Source organism: Nannospalax galili, unplaced genomic scaffold, assembly GCF_000622305.1.
Source record: "Nannospalax galili isolate Female #2095 unplaced genomic scaffold, S.galili_v1.0 scaffold1646, whole genome shotgun sequence".
In the NCBI taxonomy this organism is placed as follows: domain Eukaryota; kingdom Metazoa; phylum Chordata; class Mammalia; order Rodentia; family Spalacidae; genus Nannospalax; species Nannospalax galili.
In genome coordinates, this window is record NW_008354415.1 from 240,383 (window position 1) to 259,201 (window position 18,819).

The window sequence follows — 18,819 nt, forward strand, 5'->3', positions numbered from 1 at the left end:
CTGTAGCCCCAGCTGTCCTGGAACTCACTATGTAGACCAGGCTGGCCTTGAACTCACAAAGATCTGCCTGCCTCTGCCTCCCAAGTGCTGGAATTAAAGGCGTGTGCCACCACGCCCGGCTGGGCAGTCTTTTTAAACAGGAAACTCCTTTACCAGCACTCTCAGTGTAGGCTCTATCTTTTCAAATGAATCTGAGTTTTCAAAGCTGGAACTTTGACGTATGGAATCTTGCTCTCCGGACAAACTATCTCCTGTTGTCCTAGGTTGTTTCTTTTTCTTCTAATGTATCTCATCTCTTTAGCAACGATAGTTGCTTCTGAATCTGCCTAGTAGGTAACTTTAGACTCATTCACACTCTTTCCTTACACAGCGGTACTTTTTCAAGACTATTAGTGTAAGATTCAAAACAGCTAAAGAAAAACAGGGAAACACTTTAATATACAAGAATATGCAAGACCTTTTGAAAAGAACCCCACTAGCCAATAGTGCTTCCTCCCTTGTGCCATGTGTGGAGGTCAATATTGCTGTCCTCTATCACTCTCCATCTTGTTTTTGGAGACAGGGTCTCTCACTAAACCCCAGAGCTCACTGCTTTGTATTTTATGAATATGAGTATTTTACGTGCCTTCGTGTATGTGAGTGCACCTGTGTCATGCTATGCCCTCAGAGGTCAGAAGAAGGCATTGGATCCCCTGGAACTGGAGCTATAGACAGTGGTTAGCCTCCGTGTGGGTGCTGGGAACTGAACCCAGGTCCTCTGGAAGAACAGCCAGTGCTCTAACCATTGAGCCATCTCTCCAGCCCCATTTCCTTTTTCTGTCAGACCCTGGCTCCCTGTCATCACTTTCCCAGTGTTACATATCTTCACATTTCTTTTTCTTAGAGGAAAAATTCAAAATGAAAATATAACATTCCCATTGAAGTTTAAGAGCTTACCACCTCTCTATCTTTTCAATAAAACTTTAGAAAACATTATGATCAATGTGTATGTTAGGAACCATACAGGCAATCTTACCATTGTGTGCAGATGATATGGTTGTATATGTGGCTTTTATACTTTATTATAGTCTATGCTTCTTTATATAATTTATGTTTTGTAATGTGTGATAGATTATCACCATATATTATGCATTTCTATAAATTCCATCTTGATATTAAGAAAACACTTTTTACATAAAAAGCCAATCATTTCGCATGTTATGAAAAAAATGATTATTTTGAGTGACCACATGATGGCAGTGTCTGCAAGTGCTTTGTCTTTAAGCACAGCCTGTGGCGCACACAGGGAAACTGCGCTGTTTCTTAATATCTGCTTGGAGTGGACAGGCTGTGAATAGCAAATGCAGGCAAAGCATTCCCTCAAAAACTGTGTTTATAAACTTTGCCTTTTCCTACCTCACTCAAGTTAGCTGGAGTCACATGCCACACACTCAAATGTGAAGCTTCTTTGCTCTTTCAAAGGGTCCTATAGACTTGCACGGGTGTGTTGGAACCAAATGGTGTCTTCTGTCTTATAGCTGACTATGTTCCATCCCTGTCTCTATCTTTGGCTTATCAGTGTGGATAGCTCTGTGCTATTGAGAGAGAGTGAGTCACGCAGACATGCGAATACATAGCTCAGGTATCCAGGCAAGAACTCACATGGATGATCAAATAGATGGAAGAAACAGTCTATATTTTGATACTTTTGCTTTAAGAACAAAACAAATGATATTAAAAAAATATTTTATTTATTATTTTTATGCATATACATGTATTGCCTACATGTAGATAAGTACACCCATGCCATGGAATGCCCATGGAGGACAGAAGAGGCTTTTAGATTCCCTGGAAATGGAGTTTCAGACAGTTGTTAACTGCCATGTGGGTTCGTTCTGGGATTCAAACCTGGGTCTTCTGCAAGGACAACCAGTGTTCTTGTCTGCTGAGCCATCTCTCCAGCCCCACAAAAGGATATTTTACTTAAATAGCCCTAGAAATAGACCCAGAATTCAATTCTGGAATTATCAGTTCACCTGTAAGATAATGATATCTGAGCACTGATAACCTTCTGCACATTATACACGGTATTTACATAAACCAAAGAAAGCAAAGGAGGGATAACAGGCCAGCTGTGCCTACTACTGCTTCACTACCTCCTTTAGTAATTAAAGTTTCGTAGGAGCACAGCAACATCCCTTCCTTTGCTGATGATGCATGTATCCTCTAGATGGGTATTTGCAAGACAGGCCTTAAAATGTTGTTTGGTCTTCTGTGAAAATGTTTGCATGGGTAAGTGCAGTCACCGCCAATGCCAGCCGCTCCTTTGTTCTCACGGGCGTCAAGGCTGCTCCTCCGCTCACCCTGGGCTGAGGCTGCTCTTCTGCCTATCCTGGGCTGAGGCAGCTCTTCTGCTTGCCCTGTGCTGCCTCCTGTCATCCTCACTTCTGCCTGGTCCTGGACCCCAGGGCTGGTAGGGAGACTGTGTCAGAGGAGCCCACATTCAGACACAGGAGACCAGGTTCAGTGACACAAGTCTGCTTTATTGCAAGAAGGCACAAGCTTATATAGGGGTAGTGGTCCAATCACAGCACAGCAAGTAGGATACCTCATTAGAATAACAGGTTTAGCGTCCTATCATAGTACAGCAAGTAGGACACCTTATTAGCATAATAGGCTTAGCATCCTATCACAGAATAGCGAGTAGGATGTCTCATTAGCATACTGGGTTTCAGATTACAGAGCCTGGATTCCTGGAAACCATGTGACCCTGACAGTTGCAATATCACCCTAGGCTGAAGCCTGTCTCCCACAGATAAGGAGGTTGGTAGTTGTAAAGGAGCCGAGGAAAATCACCTCTGTTCCTCCCAGCACATCTTCCTCATGCTTTTCCCTTCTCCACCTGCCACTTTTGTACTGTGCACTTGATTCACTTCTTCATTCCACAAATGCACACACCTGCAATCGCTTTCTCCTATGACTGAACAAGGATCTTTGAAACTGGGCCTGCTGGCTACATTTCTGTGGCAAGGAGCAGAGTGGGGAAGCAGAAGACACTCTACAGAGTGTTGATAGAGTGGGGAAGCAGAAGAATGAAGACAAAACAGCCACAGTGAATATTTCTGTTTATTACAGTTAAGGGATATTCATTTTTATCTTCAGTAATTATTAATTTAAAAATGATTTCTTGATTAATGTTCTTTGTGTTATAAAACATATGTTAAGAATATTAAAAAGCTCTTTACTAGTGAAATGCCCAGGAATTTCTACTGAGTGAAAACATGCTTGACACAGTCCAGGATTGCACAACTTTGTTTATATGTGTGCCATGGAGACTTGAACAGTTGGAGGAAATGTATTAGGAAAAGGAAAGCGAAAGTCTTTCATGATGGGAAACACTGCATTTCCAGAGCTGTGTCCTGGAGTAGCTGTCTTTTCTGCCCTCCTCCCTCCTCTGCACCAACACAATAGCCTCTGCTAACTTATTCATACTTTGAATTACTTTGCTTTCAACTTCTATTTTCCTGCAGCATGTGGCTTTTGTTCCCCCTGCACTGTCAGTTCATATAAAAGAAAAAGAACAGAAAGAGGAAGGAGACCAAGAGGTGAGGAACAGGCAGGTGGGGACTGCACTGGACCTGTGGTGTGAGGACCAGGTATGTTCTTTTTTTTTTTTTAAAGTAACTTAGTGTTGACCTTGACTTGATTTCTGATTCAAAGTGGCAACTGAGGCAAGAGTAGAAAGGGCAGGTTGCATGTTGTCTGGTCTGCAGGGGTCTGTGATTGGGTATGGTTCGGGGAAAGGTCAACTTGTCACTTTTGATCAGCAATACAGGTAAAGTGGCAGTCAGACACACTGAGGCCGCTGAATGACCTGCTCTGGCAGCTTCAACTCAGGGTGGCAGCAAGTGGAATGGGAAGAGCCCTGGGTGGGATCCTGCCTGCCTCACCAAGCCCTGCGGAGTCCTGGATCACAGAACACTAGCCTCCTAAGGCTCAAAAGCACTGTAATCTGAAGAGCCTTGCTTCTTTCTAACTTCAGAGTAAGAGCTCTGCAAATATCTATGTAGAAATAAATTTAGTTCCTACGTCATTGAAAGCACATGTAGCTGGGCATGATGGCACATACTTTTAGTCCCAGCATTTAGGAGGCAGAGGCAGATGGATCACTGTGAGACTGAGAGATTGAGGCTAGTCTGGCCTACATAGTGAGTGCCAGGCACCTAAAGCACTCCCTCTAAGGGAGACCCTGTCTCCAAAAGACCGAAAAGAAAAAAAAAAAAAAAAAGCCTATGTAGTAAAAATTCTCTCTCGATGTATGTGACACCTATCATCTATCTATTTATTATCTATCTATCCATCTGTCTGTCTGCCTATCTACCTTCTATCATCTGTCCATCTATCATTTCTACCTGCCATCTATCAATCTATCATCTCTCTCTCTCTCTCTCTCTCTCTCTATCTCTCTCTCTCTATCATCTGACCAAAATAAGCTGCATGCTACAGTTGGTCAGAACACTTTTTTTTTTTTTTTGGATTTTTTGAGACAGGGTTTCTCTCTAGCCCCAGCTGTCCTGGAACTCACTATGTAGACCAGGCTGCCTTGAACTCTGAGATCTGCCTGCCTCTGCCTCCCGAGTGCTAGGATTAAAGGCATGTGCCACCATGCCCGGCACAAGAGTCAATTCTTCACAAAGTTTCTGTTAATTTCTGATAAAAAAGCAAATAGATATTCAAGGAATTCAGCTCTTTCCAAATTCATCATCATCTATCTATCATCTATCTATCTATCTATCTATCATCTATCTACCTATCTATCTGTCTGTCTGTCTGTCTGTCAGCTGTCAGCTGTCATCTATCTATGGAGAGATGCTGTATGCCTTTTATTCCTGTCCTTTATCCTATTCTCACCCATGGAGTAAGTTGCAGAGAATGATGCTTCTCATCAAGTTTCTTAATCTGTATCTGAAGCCTTAGGATTCTGAACATTCTCCTGCTTGGCACAATGTCCTCGAGGCTCATCTGTGCTGCAGCATGCAGATGAATTCCATCCTTTTTTCTTGTTGAAGAGTATTCTATTGTTTGGACTGTCACACTGGCCACTGGTATTTAAGTGTCTGTCCAAGTCCATTTTTCCCTTTTTTGTGCTGTGTATATTCAAAGGTGGACTTGTTGAATAAAATATTAATTATGATTATTAATATTATAAGAAATCAATTCAATTTTCTACAGTGGTGATATCATTCTGTGCTCCTAGTTTCAATGTACAAACATCTAATTTGGTCATATTCTGGTTCACACTCATTTATTTGTTTTTAATTTTGTTTTCTGTGGTAGCCAACCTAGTGGGTGAAATGTGATTCTGTGTGATTTTGGGTTGTAGTTCCTTAATACTTGCTAAGGCAAAGTTACAAGACAGACTGACCTTGGAAGCTTCTTGACAACAAAATAAACCAGAGCTTAAAATAACCTCATTCTTGCTTAAACTGCAAACAGAAGCAAAACTAAACAAGTGATTTCAAGTAAATGTTTATGCTAGACAGAAGCAAAACTTAACCTCAGTTAACCATAAGTAGCCAAGTGGAATGAGATTATGTGCCTAAAGACTTTTAAACAACCTTCCTATACCCCACCAACAGAAACTTTAAAGCTACAATTTCTTATTTTCTCCACTTTTTCCTAATAAATCTGGACTCTGACATTTTGTCATGGGAGCACAAACACTTCATCTTTTAATTTAGTGTTCCCCAATTTGTGAATTGCATCCCTTTTCAAATCAGTTCTTTAAAATGTAATGTATTGGGCTGGAGGGATAGTGCAGCCGTTAAAGGCTAAGGCTAGCAACCAAAACATTAAAATGTAATGTATCTTGGGTTTTTCATTTATACTGGTGATTAGTGACATCTAATATTATCTCATGCCTTATGACCATTTGCAAACCCTCTTGGAGAAATGTCTATTCCAGTGTTTTGTCTGTTTCTTATAAATTGAGTTATGTGTGATGAATTGTAGCAGTTTTCTTTTTATTTGGGATATTAATCCCTTAATACATACGCAGTTTAGAAATGTTATTCACCCATTCTTTGGGTTACATTTTACTTTTTTGATAGGCACTTTTGATGTGCAGAAGCTCTTAATTTTGATGAAGCAGGTTTTATCTATTTATTTACTGATTTATTTTGCTTTTGGTGTCATATTTAAGAAATCATTGCTACCTGAAATCCAAATTTGGCAAAACAGAGATCAGAAAAATCAACTGCAGTTTAGTCTATTGGAATTAAGGCTTGTCCTATTCCCCACAGACCAAGCCTGTGCTGTGTTGGGGAGTAGGTGGGGAAAGGCCAAGCAAATACACCATGCAATGTCTGTTATGAGTGTGGCGTGGTCTCAGCTGGGCATCTAAGTGGTTGCTGTAATTCACTGGTTGTTTTTCAAAGTTCCTGTGTTTGTTTCACCCATTTTTAAAAAATCTTTTCATGGAAGGACCAAGGGCTTAGAACCTACTCATCAGCCATTTTGCTCGCTCATTAAGGTTTTAATCTTGTCTCTGTGAATAACTTACCCATACTTTTGGAAACTGTATCTCATTTGCACTGTGGGCATAATAACCTGTAATTTGCAGATACTTTGAAATTTCAGTGAAGTCATACACTAAAGGTGTTCATCACAGGGCTTAGTCTATGATAGGACTCCAGTGAAGGCAATAATCATTTTGGTTTTATGCTTACGCTGTTTTTATTTTTATTATTTGTGAGAGAAGGTCTGATTATGTAGCTCCAACTGGCCTGGAATTCATTATGTAGACCAGGCTGGTCTTGAACTCACAGAGATTTCCTGCCTCTCAAACACCCTAAGAAGATATGAGAAAGGCTTTGAACCTGAATTTCTAAAAAGAAAACACATAAGTAGCCAGTCGGTGTATGAAAGACAGTCAGCATCACTGATCTTCAGGGCAATGGACATCAAAATGTGATGAGATAGCATTACACCTGTTAAAGTGACTATTATCTGAAAGACAGACAGTTCCAAGTGTTGATGAGGTCAGAATGGACTGTGTGTGCTTCTGTCCAGAATTTAAATTGGTATAAACACTATGGAACACTTTAGAGTTTCCCAAAATAATAATAAAAAAACAGCATTTTATATGATTGAGCAGTATGTGTTTGTGATGATTAATCTTGATTACCATTAGGATGGGACTTAAATCACCATGGGAACAAATCTCAGGGCATTTCAATGAGAGAGTATCCATATTAAGCTAACTGATGTGGGAAGGCACCTAACGATGGGCAATAACATTCCATGGGTTGTGGTCTCAAGATAAAAAGAAGAAGGGGAGCTGAACACAAGCATCATCACCCTCTGTTTAAAGAATTTTGAGATTTCCTAACCTCAGTTTCAAGTTTCAGAAATTTTCAGGACTTACTTTTTTCTGCCAGTCATTTCCGGCAATGAGATTATGCTCTTTCTTTTATAAGTGGCTACAGTGAATTTCTTAATGCATGCAGGAGAATGTTCTCATTTTAGTCAGGTGATCAAACCAGTTTTGAAAGTCGAGTGATCATATGAACAGTAGCACAATCAAGACAGTGAACATACCTATCACTGCACTCTGTACTGCAAATTTTTTTCTTCCCACAAGCCATTGGCTACCACTGGCCTACTTTCTTTTTCCCTTTTCATTAAGAATGCCTATCGTAGGATCCGTGTTCTTACAATGCTTATAGTAAGTATTACTAAGTGCAGCAAGTAGATCTCCACAACGTAGTAATATTGCACCAGTAAATTGGTGTGCCCTTTGGTGAACAGCTGATCATTTCCCCTCCTCCAGTTCATGGCAGAATCATTCTATTTTCTGCTTCACTGAGTTTATATATTGTAGAAATGATTTTTTTTCTTCTGTAAACTCAAGACAGAATGTAAATTTTCCATCCTTTTCTAAAAATTTCCTGACCAGTTGAGTAGGTCAGGAACAAGGCCATTCTCGGGGAACTGCAGATGTTGAAAGAAACAGAAGGAGCAGCAGCAATGGCTGGAGGCTCTTGAGGGGAATCTCAAGGAGGACACAGAACAACTGAATAGAAGCTGCAGGGAACAAAGCACCACTGATAATCAGATCAACGGAGACACAGAAGCGCATGAGTATGGTAAACATGCATGCGGTCCCTGCCACTCCTCATCAGCCATTGTTGTGGTACCTCTCGAAGGAGGAATTAGGGAAGATTAAATCCACAAAGACAAGTGACACTGCAGTGCACTGCGTCTGATTCATTAGAGTCCTGGATGACCCTGAAGAACATAAGAAACATCTCTAAGAGTTGAAGTGCTGCCTTGGTGGGAGTGGGTGTTCTCGTGACGGCATAATTGAACAGGATTTCACGCAACTATTTCAACCCTGTTTTCTTTTTTTAATTTTCAGTTGAGCTTTTGTAATTTTATACAACAGTTCTTAATCAAATTCAGGCCCGTTCCTCCATCCGTTCCCCTATCTCCCCATCACCCTCGTGTATTCCACCATATATGTTAAGTTTATCCAGTCAAGCATTTGTACTCAGATATTCTTCAGTGTAAATTCGTCCACCAGGGTCTAGTCAGCCCATCTAGAGATCATATGAAAGGCATACTCTCCCTCATCTCGTATCAGTCCGTCTCCAATAGTTCTCAGTTTAGGACTGGCCCACCACCCATTTCTCTCCTCTCCTCTGGGACCTTGTTTAATTGAATTGACATGGGCCCTGTGCTCAATGCCACCACTGTCACAAGTTCATATGTGCAAGTCTCCAGTGGCCTGGAAGCCTCTGCTTCCCTGTGTTCATGAACCAACCCTGGCTCTTACAGTCTTTCTGCCCCCTTTTCCGCAATGGTCCCTGAGCCGTGGGTGGATGAGGTTCCATATAGGAGTCCCATCCAAGGATACACACACTCTAAAGTCTCTTATTCTTTAAAACTTGGCCAGTTGTGGCCATCTGTGTGCATCACACTCTGTTGTTATAAGGAAGCTTTACTGGTAAGAGTTGATGGATTTATTAGTTTTCTCTCTGCCCCTTGTTCTGCTGTGTTCCATGAGCTTAGTTGTAGAGGTTCAATTGTACGTGTTACCTAGTACTTGGCGTCTCTCAGATGTGTATTCTCTGTGTCTGAGCAGTTGTGGAATTCTGCAGTAGCCTTCATCGGTTGCAAAAAGGAGCTTCTTTGATGATCCATATAAGGATATGGTAAATATAAGGATCCATATTTAGCATAAGGTAAGAAACTTCATTTGTCTAGAGATATGAAAGATAAGATTTTCTCTAGGATCTATGTTCTCTCCTTCCATGTGTATTTGGCTGAGTTTACAGTGCCACCAGTGAGTTCACTCCCACTGAAAGGACTTTAAGTCCAATTAGATAGCTGTTGTTGCCCCACAGATAACAGTGTCACTACTGCACCAACAGAGGTAGCTTACTATGCTGGTCATTATGATTATTAGGGTTTAGGGCTGGGTAGGACCATCAATTGTTTTTCTCCCTTGATAGTTTACATTTGATCATCTAGCATTATGATAGCTAAACTTCAAGTAGAAGGCCTCCAGGTCAGTTCCTCCTCCATTTCTCTAAGTCCTATGTGTGAAGCATGCCCTGTCTTCAGCAATAGGGTATTATCTACTACTTTTGGGAAATAATCAAGAAATTTGGTAATACTAAGTGAAATAACACAAATGCAGAAAAGCAAGTGTCGTATGTTCTCCCACATTTGCAGACTGTAGCACCAATCTCTTATATGTGAATATATATTTTCTAATGTAACACCAGGGGCCAAGAAAATGGAAGGGATACACGGAGGTAAAGGAAAAGAAAGAACGTGAAAGAGGGGGATAGTAGGGAACAGATGTTACCAGAGGGGAGATGGAGAAAGGGAGTGTTTGGCTGGGAGGAGAGCAGGGAAGGATATGCAAGGGTCCAAGGTGTGCATGTGTGGGAGGGAAGTCAGAAGAGGGGGGATGGTGGGAGGTGGGTGTTATTGGGGAGAGGGTGGGGATAAGGGGGCTGGGGAGAGAGGAGGGAGGCTGGATAGGAGGAACAAGAGTAGAAATGAATGAATCTTAGGGGCCTAGGAAACCCAGAGGGAAATGCCATGCTTCAGAAACCCAATGAGAAAGGTCTATACAGTGTCTAAATGTTAGTGCATATGTATACCTGAGAACTGCTTGGCAAGGAACACGGTGCCAGACAGAAGAGACCTCCCTTTGAATGGTTGGTAAGAATGGTACAGATTAAAAAGAATGTATATATAAAAGCAAAAGCTGGGTGTCTTTATAAGGTCACTGACAATTTTTAGGAACCATACAACCAACAAAGACCTTGATTTAGATTCAAGCTGTCTTGAATAGTTATGAATATTTGGAAATAGAAATATAAGAACTGTTGACTTCTGAGCTTGCTACAGGTCTCCAAGTTTGAGAAATGGCTCATATCACCCTATAGCCCAGAGAATTCTCTTTTTTCAATTTGGAAGTGTTCATTATCAGACTTTCTGATCAGGTTAAAGCCCACACTATGGATAACTATCTTACGGTTTTGTTCTTGCAATAAAACAGCCAGACAAAAGCAACCCAAGGGAGAAAAAGTTTATTTAGGCTCACAGTTCAAGGGTATGATCCACCAGACCAAGGAAGTCAAAGCAGCAGGACCTTGAAGCACTTTGTCACAGCATATCCACAATTAGGAGTAAGAGGGAGAGAGTGCTTGTGCTCAATTTGCTTTCTCCTTTTAATTCACCCTCCACGGGCTTACCCAGGGTTTACCTAATTTAGGTGAGTTAGGTGTGCTTGGAGGCTTGCCTCTTAGGAGACTACCATCAAGTTGACATTTTATATTAAACCTCACATTACCCGTGCCATTCCAAATGGCACTGAAGTCTGTTAAGATCCCTCTTAACTGACATATTTAGTAGGAACATGTGTCCTCCAGCCTAGCGTCACCTTATCAAAACCTTCAGGGTGGAGCTGGAGAGATGGCTCAGTGGTTAAGAGCACTGGCTGCTCTTGCAGAGGACCCAGTTTGATTCCTAGCATCCACATGGCAGCTAACAACTGCCTATGACTCTAGCTCCAGGGGATTCAGCACTCTCCTTTAACGTCCTCGTGTACAGCATGCATGTGGTGCACTTACATATATGCAGGCAAAACAGTCATATACATTTAAAAAAATCCCTTAGGGTATGTGAATTTACATATATTAATAAAATTCTAAACTTTTTCACCACCATCCGCGTCCAACCTAGATATTGTCTTCATTAAATATCATCCCCTTCATATCTAATAAGAGAATATTTTATTCATAAAGCAGAGAAAAGTTAGGAAAGGTTTCCCCCCCAAAGGTTCACCCCCCCCCCCAAAAGACATAAATGTAGTCAGATGAGCAGTTAGGAACAGGGAATCAGTGGTAGCAGACAAATAAATATGTGGTAGTGATGGGGTGAATGTGATCAAAGTATATTACGTATTTGTAAGAAAATCTAATCAAGTCAATTCTTATTTGCAATTTGTATATTCTAATAAATCTAAAATATTTTAAAATGTATATCCTAACTCACAAAAGGATGCTTAAAAACATTACTTTTCCTCTCTATGTACCTCTTTGTTTTAGAATAAAAAATGATATGGTTTATGGAAGATCAAGGTCTTAAGACTATAAGAAATTGAAGGCAGAGATAACTAAGAATTTTGGCAGCCCCAACGAAATTATTTCAATGCTGTGTGATCCTGTTAGACTAAGCATACTGATCACACTGTTTAAGGATAGCTAAATTTTTTTCTTAAAGACGCATGGAAGCAAGACTACACTGTGGCCTATTACTAATATGCAAATCTTTTAGTTTCACTCAGCAAATATTTTAAAATAAAGTGCCCCTATTTAAGTTTCAGAGTGTTTCACACATTAGCTAGAACAAGTGGAAACTTTATTAGACAGTTTAAAGGAGAAAATGAGTCACTATCTATAATTAGGTTATGAATTCTGGCCTATTGGCCTAAGGTCTCTGGTGTGTTTGGTAAATAAAGTTTTGTTTGAATACAACTTCTTGACTCAGAAAGAATGCAACAGCCACCTGATTTGTGGATTTAAGTTTTAAATATTAACCCCATTTCAAAGCTTCTTGAAAACTGAAAGCTGCTTCTGACTGCAATTCTCCTTATCCCTCAGTAAATGTGATTTTTCTCTTTTTTTTTTCTTTTGTTGAGGCAGGGTCTCCCTCTAGCCCCAGCTGGCCTGGAATTCACTAGATAAATCAGGCTGGCCTCCAACTCACAGAGATCGGCCTGCCCCTGCCTCCTGAGTGCTGGGATTAAAGGCGTGGACCAACATGCCTGGCCTGATTTTCTTCTTCTTTAAAAATATTATTTTTATTGACTCCTTGAGAATTTTATACAAAATATGTTTATCATTTTCAGACCCCTCCCCCGTCACCCCTCCACTTTATCACCCCACACTGACTCCATGTCCCCTGTTATTTATTGGCAATTGTTAGGAGACTAAGAGTCATTTTTTTTTAGTGTGACTCCTAGCAGGCTGACCAGGTTCCAGGAGATGGTCTCACACCCAAGAGCATTTGTGGAGCAGAAATTAATTCACCAGACCTTAAAAAATAATAATAGAGGGCATTACACCAAACACTTGAAGGGAATAGTCTGTTTTTTACATGATGATTGTTCCTGCTCCAGGCTGCTCCTTCACCACTGCAGGTAAAGCCTTCATTCCAGAAATGGACTGTGCAGGGCACATGTGGCTCCTGTAGTTTCAGTCCCTTATCATAAAGGTCTTGTTGGCCCTGAACTCACGGTGACTTCAGGTTTAAGACAACGAACAGTGTGACCTTGAGGATTTTAGGATCTAGAACAGGATATTGCAAAAGCTGAAATGATATGCTCCAAAGAGGCAGATACAAAATGAAGGCGAGATGCTAGACTTTTTAATCCTGGTTTTAGCTACTCTGTAGGCCCAAGTAAGAAGTCAGTGCTTTTTTTCTTTGAGATTTCCATACCATGTATTTTGATCTATTCAGGCCCTGCCCCTTCTCCACTCCTGTCTTACTACCCCTGCCAATGTTATGCTCTCTATTACATTTTATCTGTGGTGGGAAGAATAGCAAGGGTAACAAATACCACAGCAACATGAGCACCCATTCAGGAATTTATGTTTTCAGCATGTGGGAGAGAATTTCTCAATTTTATTTGCCATGTCGAATGCTCAGGTGTAAAGAGCAGAATTTAGTTGTGTCAACTGAAAACCAAGTAAGAACTTTCAAACATGATTGTATTTGTTCTTTCAATGACTGTATAATGACTGATCTTGGGCTGGACATGGAGGAAGGCACTGAGGATATTTTTATAATCAAAATAGCTGTGGTTCTTGCACTTGAGTTTTTAGTTTAGAACACATTAGCAAGCTGTCATCCAAACAAACTGTCAGTTTTTGGCAAGCACTGTAAGGGAACAGTGGACAGGGTGCATTAGTAGGTATGAAAAGGAGGTCATGTTTGACAGAAATTTTTTCCTAAGAAACATGGAATTAAGGTGAATTTTTACTGAAAAAAATTTGGTCAGAAAATAAATGATAAAAATGGATTCTAGGCAGAAAAATTTTGTCAACAATTCTAGGTTGGGGAAGAGATTGGCACAATGGGTCCTTAATGAAAGTCTTTAATGAATTGGAGGTAGACTGAGTTTAGAAAGGGACAAGCAGGGGTCAGATTGTATAAGACACAGCAGACCTTGCTGTGGAGACTGACTTTTACCGTAAGAGCAACAGGAAACTTTTTTTTAAGGAAGAAAGGATTTATTTTGGCTTACAGTTACAGAATCTATCACAGTTGAGACAGCAAGGCATGGGTGACAGGAGCAGGATGCTCCTGTATTTGGCCACTTTGTACCTGGTTGGTGGTGCTGTTTCAGGAAGTAAAGAACATTTGGGAGATGGAGCTGTGATGGAGAAAGTACTTCCACTAGGGGTAGGCTTTGAGGATTTATGGGCCTTGCCCCTTTGGAGTTTTCCATGTTCAGATGAAATGTGGTTAGTCAGCTTCCTGAGCCCAAGAGTGGGGGATAATAGCAGACTGGTGTTATCAAGGGAGAAATGGGGAAATGGAGGCATTGATGTAGGAAGGAAGGAGGGAGGGTTATACAAGGAACCACAGGGGTAAACGAGAATAAGGAGTGCAAGAGAGGGGCATAGTATGAGAAAGAAAAGTGTTATGGAGGAGAAACAAGGAAAATGGGGGTGCTTTAAGTGAAGAGAGAGGAGGAGGGTCAACAGACAGGTGAAATAAATAATGCTCCCTCCAAAGCTCAGGGACTCTTGTGGAGGAGTTTAGCAGAAAGAATGTAAGAGCTGGTGGAAGGGGTGGAGTGTTAACTGGAAATGTCCTCCTACCACTATGCCAGTAAGCTACAGTCACACCTCCTTTGCACACTCATCAAGGAGTTTAGGGGGGTGTCAGTTACCCCTCCCACCCAATTAGTCAACCTTAGCTGCATTTGGAGGGGGGGCAAAGGATATATAAGACAAGAACACCAAGAGGCACCTCTCTCACCATTTTGTGTGGCTTTTGGAAGGTCACAGGTTCTGTATTTGAGCTGTAAATGTGGGGTGCCCACTCTTTTGTAAATAAATCCTTACCATAGGCTCTGTTAAAATAATAATAAAATAATAATAATAATAAATATTTTTAAAAATCAGGGGAAAGTGTATTATTTCAAAAACCTACTGAAAAGCACGCACACAATATCTGTACATGAGTGCATGTGTATAGATGAAGGTTATCTAACAAGAAAAACAGTGCCAGACAGGAGAAACCTCCCTTCAATTTCTTGGTCAGGATAGTCCAAGAGATGCCCAAAATAACACAGGCCATTGCCAAAACCCTTGATTGCCTCCCAGAACTTGAAAGTAATACCATATTGCTGAAGGCAGGGCATACTTCCATGACAGGACTTGGAGCAATGGAGCTGGAACTGACTAGGAAGCTTCCTCCATGAAGACTAGCAATCACCATATCAGAGAACAAAACCAGTCAATGGTACAGTACTGATGTAAAGCCTAAGAACCATAACAACAACAATCTCAACTGGTGTAGTAGTGGCACTTTTATCTTGGGGGTAATCAACAGCTATCTAATTGGACTTTGGGCCCACTCAGTGAGAGGAAAATCATGTGTGTAAATATAGCTGAATATACACAGCTATAGCGGTCATAGATCCTAGAGAAAAACCCAAGTCTGTGTCTGTCACATCCCTAGACATAAGTAATTTCTTTTATCTATTTAATTTTTTTAAAAATTTTTTTGAGCTTTTAAAATTTCATACATTTCCCGCTCACATCCAGACCTCCTCCCCAAGTCATGCCTCCCCGTAGCCCCCCACTGAACCCTTGCATGCTGCCATACATGCTGAGTCCTATTCATTCAGGTGTTTGTACCCAAATGTCCTTCAGTGTAAACGCATTCACTGGAGTCTAGTCAGACCACCCAGTGGTCGTATGTCATACTCTCCCTCACCCAGCATCAATCAGCCTGAAATAGTTCTCAGTCTAGTGCTGGCCCACCACCTATTTCTCACCTCCACTATGGGCCCTTGTTTCATTGAACTAACATGGGTCCCAAGTTAGACACCACTGCTGCCTCAGGCTCACATGAGCAAGCCTCCAGTGGCCTGGAAGCCACCACTTCCTTATGTTCATAAAACAGCCCTGGCTGTTACACTCTTTCTGCCTCCTCTTCCACAGTGGAACCTGAGCAGTGGGCAGGAAGCTTTTAGGACTTATAAGCAAGTAATAAAACTCAGTGGAGCAAGTGATAGATGCTTTGGTTTGAAGCCACTGTGTCTCTTGCAGAGAAGGAATTGAAGACAGTCATGAACAGTAATCACATTTATGGTATCAGCCGGACACTCTTAAAGTGTTACTGCAGAAGGATTTTAAAAAGCTGAGTGCCAAGCACCTGCTCATGAAAAACAATCCAAAAAGGCAGTGTCAGGAATCTCATTTGTGAGTTTCTCCCCTCTTCCAAACGGAATGCACTTCCTGACACTGTGTTTAAATGTCGCAGGAGGACTGCTTTCCCAGCCAGGAAGCACTTTTCACAGTTTTCTGTCTCTGTCTCTTTGTTTCTCTCTCTCTGTCTCTCTCTGTGTCTCTGTCTCTCTGTGTTTCTGTCTCTCTGTCTCTGTCTCTCTGTCTCTGTCTCTCTGTCTCTCTCTCTCTCTCTCTCTCTCTCTCTCTCTCTCTCTCTCTCTCTCTGTCTCTCACCAATGCAGTTTGATTTGCAGAGAGTACCTGGAATGCAGTCCTGACGGAGAGTGAAGCAACAGGGCCTTTTCTATAAAACTGGGGCATTTCTGGGACATCATCTGCTTTTCTCTGTTAGCAAAACAACACTGAGGTTTTAAGAATCTGAACCTGTAGGAATTTGTAAATTAAGGTTCAAGGGCAACTAAATTACTTATCTCTGCAATTTTTTGATTTTTTAAAAAATTGTGTGTGTGTGTGTGTGTGTGTGTGTGTGTACATGCTGTTAGTGTGGAATGCAGAGGAAAACCTTGGTGTTGGCCCTTTCTTTCCACTTTGCTTAAGGCAGGATCCCTCTATTTTGTTGTTGCATATGCCAGACAAGCAGGCTTGGAGACATCTGGGAATCTCCTATCCCTGCCTCCCATCTTTGCCATAGAAGCACTGGGATCACAGACTTGAGATGAGGTCAAGGTGCACAGAATGAGAGACTGGAATGCTCAGCTCTAAATAGGACACCTATATCATACCTTCTCTTCTCAAGGCTCAGGGATCATTGTAGAAGAGGATGCTGAGATTGTGAGAGCCAGAGGCAGTGGATGACTACAAGGACATGCTATTTTCCAGGACACAACAGGACAAGTACACATGTGACCTCACAATGGTTATGACAACATGCACAAGATCTGTGCAAGCCCAAGACAGAATTGCATGGACTTGACAGGGTGGTGGGCATAATGTCTCACCCCTAGCTGAGGTGTTCTGGGCAACTGACAAGCTGCTTGGACAAGAAGAATCCGTTTTCTTTAAGAGTATGGCCCATGGGAGGTTGAGCTCACTGGAGTGAATGGCCACATAATCAAGTGTCTATGGACAGCACCGATTGGACTCCATGGGTTTTAAAAAATCTTGAATGGTTCAGGAAGTGGGGGGTGGACCTGAGAGGAGTTGGGAGTAGGGTGAATATGATCAAAATACATCATCTGAAATTCTTGAAGAACTAATAAAAATATGAGGAGAAAACAATAGCCTAGTAGGCTTATTCTCTAATCCAGGAAAACTAACTCTGGAATCAAAGCAATGTAATTTGCAGGAAAATCCTGGAATAGAAGTCTGATAGAAACTGAAAGCAACAGGGTTTCTTCCATAACTGGGGCATTTCTAGGAAATCATCTGCTTTTCTCTGTTGGCAAAACAAGACTGTGATTTTTTAAAATAAAATTTTAAAAAGTATTTTATTATTTTTATTTTATGCATATGAGTGTATTGCCTACATGTAGGCAGGTGTACCTGTGTTGTGCAGTGCCCGCGGAGGTCAGAAGAGGGTATTGGATCCCTTGGAGCTGGAGTTACAGTTGTTAACCACTATGTGGGTGCTGGGAATCAAACCTAGGTCCTCTGCAAAAGCAGCCAGTACTCTTAACCACTGAGCCATCTCTCCAGTCCCAGGAATGTGATTGCTTTAATGAATCTAAGGATGTAGCCAACTACAAAAAGGGTAACTAAACCCTTTTTGTGTGTGTGTGTGTGATGTGTCTGTGTGTGTACGTGTGTGTGGCTGTTCATGTGTGTAAGTGCAGACATGTGTGCCACACTAGTGTGGAAGTCAGAGGACAACCTGGGTATAAGTCTTCGCTTTCTACCTTGTTTGAGGCAGAAATTAATTCTTTGTTGCTGCTTACACCAGGCAGGGGGCCTGGGGATTTTCCTCTTTACCTCTCATCTTTGCCAGAGGAGCAGCGGGATTACAGATGCACACTATGGCATGTGTTCTTTATGCGGGATCTGAGATTCTTTCACACACACTTGCACAGCAAGCACTTTATCCACTGAGCCATGTCTCCAGACACCTGTGGTAGTTTTGCAGACTATTTTTCAGACACTACATTTTTCCACTGAAACAATCAGTATTTCATAGTTCTGAAGAACTGCATGGCATAGACAGCGCTGCCTGGCTGGGAACGTCACCACAGCCCTGGAACCCTCACTGTGTCTGCTCAGTGTCAGCTGTGGGCCCAGTCCTCTGTGGCGCACACTTCCACTAGGATTGTGCTCATTGTTTGTAACTGTCCTGCTCTCATAGGGTCTCCTCCTCTCCTGTACAACATGGCTGCTGGGAAAACAGCATAAAAAGGAAAAACCGGGGCCCATTATTTTAAAACATGTCCTGACAATTCTTGGTAAAAACAGATGTACTTATGCTTATAAAAAAACCCTCAAACAACAGCAGCAACAAAATAACTCACAACATGCCTATTGGGCAGAGGGGAAAATAAAAGAACATAAACAGAAGAAGCCTATCTAGTGAGAAACTACAGCACCAAAGTGCTTTGTTGGAGAATATTTTCTTCCTCCTAAAAGCACAATATAATACATCTCTCGAGAAGAAAGGGAAAATAAGACAAAGGAGAGAGTGAAGGCAGGAGTGAGAAGTAGTGAGACCCATGATAAGATCAGAGACCACCGAGTGGCTAAGAGCACCGGGTGTTCTTATAGAGAACCTGGGTTTGGTTCCCAGCAGCCATATGGTGGTTAACGACTGTCTATAACTCTAGTTCCAGAGCTCTCTTCTGTCCTTTGT

At 41.5% G+C, this 18,819-nt stretch overlaps 1 protein-coding gene across 1 annotated transcript in view; it reads left to right on the plus strand.

Moving 5' to 3' along the window:
• LOC103748844 (guanylate-binding protein 6-like) overlaps positions 1-18,819 on the plus strand; it is a 66,511-nt gene that overhangs the window by 27,989 nt on the left and 19,703 nt on the right. The window contains exon 10 of the mRNA XM_017802830.2: positions 3,510-3,635. Coding sequence (XP_017658319.2) covers positions 3,510-3,635 — 126 coding nt within the window. The remainder of the gene's footprint in view (positions 1-3,509; positions 3,636-18,819) is intronic.